Here is a 5,449-nt window from a genome sequence, read left to right as displayed (position 1 = left end):
AAAATGTGCAAACACTTTTAATTCTAGATATTATAAATGTGAAACAGAACTCAATTTCTATTTTCCATGTGACATAAAGAGGAACTGACCACGTCTTCATCGGCTGACTGCTAAAGTCATCAATCCCCTGCTGGGAGGGTCTCCCCATAAGGGGACACAGCAGACAGCTCGGATATCCTGAATCTGGGAAACCCATGGCATCAGTTTCTGCTTTCTCATCTGTTGAGTTTCCACCACACCATGTACTTTTTCCCCTGGAGATTTCCTGTTAAAGACTGAGTTAAGTCTCTTTTGGATAGGCTCTACTAACCATGGAAAAACCACAGGCCCAGGGGACACCATAAAAGCCCATGACCTGCCTGCCCAGCTATCGCCAGCTCGAGCCATACTGACGCTCCTTCCCTCCAACTGCTGTTCCCCCATGAGGCTCCACCTGCTGCTCTCTGCACTCTTCTTCTTGACCCTCTTATCCCCAGGTAAGGTGGTGGCTGATTACCTGGGTCCACAGTTCAGAAAGCTGTTGGGAAGGTCAGACAAGACCCTGGAATCAGTCTTACAGATTCACAAACCTAATAAGATGACAACAGGGGAGGACGGTAGAGAGAACATTCCTTCACTGTTAGCTGAATGCTGGATGGCATCATGTTCGGCTTTATCCTTACTCTGTAGCTTGGGATGTCTAGGTGAGGCACAGTGACCCATTAGTAGGCAGGTAGATTGGAAAGGATTGGATTCCATCAGTATCTATCGTTATATCTATTCAGTAGGTCAGAAACAGATGGACAGAGACCTATTGACAGGATTTAGTGCAGAGGGTGCATCCTGGGGAACTCTGTCCTGTAGGTTTGCCTCCTGAAGGAACTGACAAATCAGCATAATAATGAGCACAACTCTCATTATGGGAGAGGTGTAGCCATGATTATAGAAGGAGGATGAACATTTTTAAAATCTGAACTAGACATCTTTGCAAAGTGAAAGAAGCACTTATCACTGTATCAGAACTAAGGCATAACCCAGACCTGTCTCATTTAAACTGGCCACTGGGCCATGCTACGTAAATGGCACGGACCCAGAAGAGGGTTTCAGAAAGAGAATTAGAGTCCCTAGGAAGGGATTTCTGAGAAGATCAAGCGCTGGTCCACCTTTTAGGAAGGGCTTCTTATGTGAAGTAGCACACACAGAGTAGGTACCTCAACACCCACTCCAGTGTTCTTGCCTGGAGAATCCCAGGGACAGGGAAGCCTAGTGGGCTGTTGTCTCTGGGGTCGCACAGAGTCAGACACGACTGAAGCGACTTAGCAGCAGCAGCAGCAGCAGGTACCTTAACATAAATCTGGAGGCATTTAGGAGGATAACAGAGTTTGGAATACTAGTGCATGTGTGACGTGGGAAGAAAATGATTGGGCTGGGAAATGGAGACAGTCACATGAAATGTGAGACTCTGTGACCTTAAATTCTTAGGGCAAAGAATAAATATAAGACCTTTGAGAGGTGCCCGAAAGACTGTAAGACAAACCATCCACGCTGCTATCTCTGTGGCCTCATTCCCCCTCCCTTTGTGGTAGGTCCTTACACCTTTGGATTTTAGTTAATTGGCTTTCTTTGAGAACCCAGATCACTGAGGGGCTCTTAAAAATATGATCTATAAGTTCCCGTGGCTCAGATCATAAAGAATCCACCTGAAATGTGGGAGACCTAGGTTTGATCCCTGGGTTGGGAAGATCCCCTGGAGGAGGGCATGACAACCCACTCCAGTGTTCTTGCCTGGAGAATCCCATGGACAGAGGTGCCTGGCCGGCTATAGGCCATGGGGTCGCAAAGAGTCAGACACGACTGAGTGACTAAGCATGCACACATTAATTACTCAGCTTGCTTTCTTTGTCAAGGCAAGAATATATTTATTTGCTCATATGGGTGATTCCCATACCTTTAGTCTGTGAAGGTCCAAATATGTTATTTTTCCATTAACTTGTACTCACAGTATCTTACCTTCCTGGTCATCTTTCATAATAAATTCTTTTACTGTACTCAGTTTGCCATGTTCTTACAGTCTCAGTTGAGAATGTGTTTCTCCAGCCATCCAAAGCTACCACTGTAAACCTCTCCTCTTCTTTATCTCAGTTCCTGGTTTCCAGTCTTAACCAAACAGCAATGTGCAAAACCCAAGAGTCAGTCCCCATGTTCAGACTGGTGATCACAGCATTGACCTTCCAGGAAACCCTCCACCTACCCAGTTGACCAATACAGAGGGCCCACTGCTCAAGTTTCAGTTCACAGACTTTTTTCCTTAAAAAGAGAGTATTTTAGGAAATCGACCTATCATTTTCAAGAATAGAAATATTTCAAAGATATTCTTCAGGGTCCGTTTATTTCTACAATAGCAGTCACTTGAAGCACTGAACCTATAATCTTGGCCAGAGTTTAAATCTTTCTTGAACCCTGATCATGTTTGGTTTGTGTCTTTCAGTTATTCCTCAGTTTCTGATGCATTGATGATACCCTGTGATTTCTGGCACCCCTGAACATTCTTTTCAAATGTTACTTGTATCATTCCCATGGCATCTGGGGAGATACTGAAGGAAGGGTTCAAGTAATCATTGACTTTCCTTCTTATGACTTATGGCATGGTTCAAAAATTTCAGAACTATATTCATATAGTATTGACTGGACATTCTTCTCTTCTTTATGATTTTCATGGGATTGAGCCTATATTTTACTATGAAACATTATCTGGATTTTTGTGTGCAGACAAACTTTAACTTGGTTAAAGCAAAACTCTTCCTATTTAAAAAATCAATGTTTATCAGATGTCAATGTTGATTTTCTTTTCCATTCTTCCCTTCAAATACATATTTAAGTTACTTGATCAAGTGGGAATATTGTCTATGCAACTCTGTTACAGTAAACAGGAACATCACCACCAAAGTTTAATCAGAAAATACTGACTTATCATTCTTAGCTAGGAATGGCTTTGACAGGCAAGCATAAAACAACTAACGTGATGATACTAAAAACTATCTTATTTAATAGACTCCATCCAATATTAAATGGACCTTGCATTATTTCTTGAGTGGTAAAATCTTGACACTATGAAAATTCTCAAGACACAGGTGAGTCCAACTGAAGCTGTTAACTCTCTGTTTCCTAACTCCAGCTCTAGGTGGATTTTCCACTAGAAAGCCTGTTTATTTAGTTCTGCCACTAGAAAGCTACTTAGTAAATTAACTTTTCTACTGTATAAGTCACCAGGAGGAAATAATGGTTTGGACACAATGACCAATTTTCAGCTTTCTAATACCCTTTACTTTTTAAAGATATAATTGAAAGGATCATTTAGCATGTCCAGAAATTTAAATTTCCTCTGATACATTCCATGATGAAAATTTATTTGTCCCTTGACTTAGGTAGATCATATCTAACTTGGAAAGAAAAAAATAAATTCTACTTTCTGAGCTGATTGAAACATGAAGAGATTAAGAGGTTTTCTACTAGTTTAGAATGAACCAGTACCACATCTTCCCAGGTGGTGCTAGTGGTAAGGAACCTGCCAGCCAGTGCAGGAGATGTAAGAAAGTCTGGTTTAATCCCTGGGTCAGGAAGATCCCCTGGAAAAGGGAGTGGCAACCCACTCCAGTATTCTTGCCTGAAGAATCCCATGGACAGAGGAGCCTGGCCCTCCTGTAGAGTCACAAAGAATCGGACACGACTGAAGTGACTTAGCACATGGCACATCTGAGTATCCACAGAGTTGTTTTTCCTGAAACCTCCCCCATCCCTTATCTAAATGGACTGGAGGAAATAGGAGGTGAAAATGCCAAATATTTTAAAAGAAGCATAAGCACAGAGAAGCTGATAGAAGAAAACTGCAATGTTAAGTATATGGGTCTGCAAGCTTCCTATGACCTACAACCCCAGAATGATCTTGACCCAGTTTAATCAAAGTCATCTCATTTCTTATCAAACTTATTTTTTCCCAATATGTTCCATCCACACAGGTCTTTCTGTTCTTCAAATAAACTAAGCAAAGGACCTTGCTCCCTGTAGACCTATCATACCCTCATGCGGATAACTACTTGTCCGTTTCATTTTCATCATTCACATCTCAGTTCAAATGCTATATCCTGAGAAAGCCTTTCTTGGTCCATTGTATCAACTCCATCCTCCAGACTATATCTGGCGTATTATTGTATTCTAACCACTTAACACTTTGTGAAATTATCTCGTCATTCTGTTTTTATATGGTAAACTTTTTCTCACTGAATATAAGTTGCTGTGAGAATAAGCACCATTTCTGCCATTTCCACTGTTCTATTGCTAGTACAAAGAAAAATGCCTAGTGAATAGAAGACATGGCAAATACTGGTTGAAGATCCGTATAAAGGAGTAAAATAATAAGGACATTGTGTATTTAGAACATACATTTTATCCTTCCCTTTGTTGTTTCACTTCAACATTTACCAAAGTTATTTTTGAAGCTTAAACATATCAGGAGAGGAGGGGAGTTTGTCAGTATTTTGGCTCTTGGGTAAAAAGGCGATAGTGAATGTGATAGAGCAATTGGATGGACACTCTGTCCAGTTTCTTTCCTCCATGTAGAAATGCTCATGCTAGATCTCACACCTAGATTTACAGGTTTATAGTCCCTTCACGGGGTAATGACTTTAATGACTCTTCTTCTGCAGTAAGAAGTGGTATGGGTTCTGCACGAAACCACTGTCTCAATCTGGAAGGCATTTGCAGAAGAGACACCTGCAGAACAACAGAGGACATAATTGCCTACTGCCAAAGAAGGTGGAAGTGCTGTCGGTCGTGGTGGATCCTCATGCCAGTTCCAACGCCCGCTATCTATTCAGATTATGTAGAACCCATTAAGCCTAGGATAAAATGAAACTTGGAAAAGCATCAAAAATGAAACATGCTTGTGTCTAAAAATTTTAGAATATACACAATGAACACTGCTGGCTTTATTGTCAACTTCAATCATCCCTTGTCAATAAAAATAAATAACCATATATTGATTTCAAATCAACCCGAATACTGCTTCTTTGAAACTCATTTCAATCCAAAAAAATCTTTTTTGAAAGTAAGAAAGATTGAGATTGACATACATACACAACAGTGTGTAAAATAGCCAGTGGAAAGTTATTATAAAGCACAGGAAGCTCTACCAGGTGCTCTGCGATAACCTAGATGGGCAGGATGGAGGTCGGGGGAGGGAGGTCCAAGAAGGAGGGGATGTATGTATACATATAGCTGATTCACTTCATTGTACCACAGAAACACAACATTGTAAAGCAATGATACGCCAAACAAAGCATAATAAGAAAAAGTAAAGTCTATTTACATAACAAGTTTTCAAAAAAAATTATCTTAGGTAAAAAACCAACAGTTGCAAAAATGAAGATATCATTATATATGCAACATAACTAAATAGACACACAGAGAGTTC

At 40.6% G+C, this 5,449-nt stretch overlaps 1 protein-coding gene across 1 annotated transcript; it reads left to right on the top strand.

The window, feature by feature from the left end:
* Window positions 1-421: 421 nt before the first annotated feature.
* Window positions 422-4,888, top strand: LOC138985940 (beta-defensin 109-like). Its single transcript, XM_070364208.1, has 2 exons — window positions 422-476; window positions 4,683-4,888. Exons 1-2 carry the CDS (start codon window positions 422-424, stop codon window positions 4,886-4,888), a joined length of 261 nt encoding a protein of 86 aa, XP_070220309.1.
* The last annotated feature ends 561 nt before the right edge of the window (window positions 4,889-5,449 follow it).

Source organism: Bos mutus, chromosome 27 (genome assembly GCF_027580195.1).
Source record: "Bos mutus isolate GX-2022 chromosome 27, NWIPB_WYAK_1.1, whole genome shotgun sequence".
Taxonomy (NCBI): domain Eukaryota; kingdom Metazoa; phylum Chordata; class Mammalia; order Artiodactyla; family Bovidae; genus Bos; species Bos mutus.
Note: the sequence above shows the minus strand (reverse complement) of the source record. Positions and strands in the feature narration are given on the sequence as shown.

Bases quoted from the DNA above. Each gene is read 5' to 3' on its own strand.
- LOC138985940 (XM_070364208.1), top strand. From the start codon at position 422: ATGAGGCTCCACCTGCTGCTCTCTGCACTCTTCTTCTTGACCCTCTTA. The intron at 477-4,682 runs GTAAGGTGGTGG...CTTCTTCTGCAG, and splicing joins CTTGACCCTCTTATCCCCAG to TAAGAAGTGGTATGGGTTCT.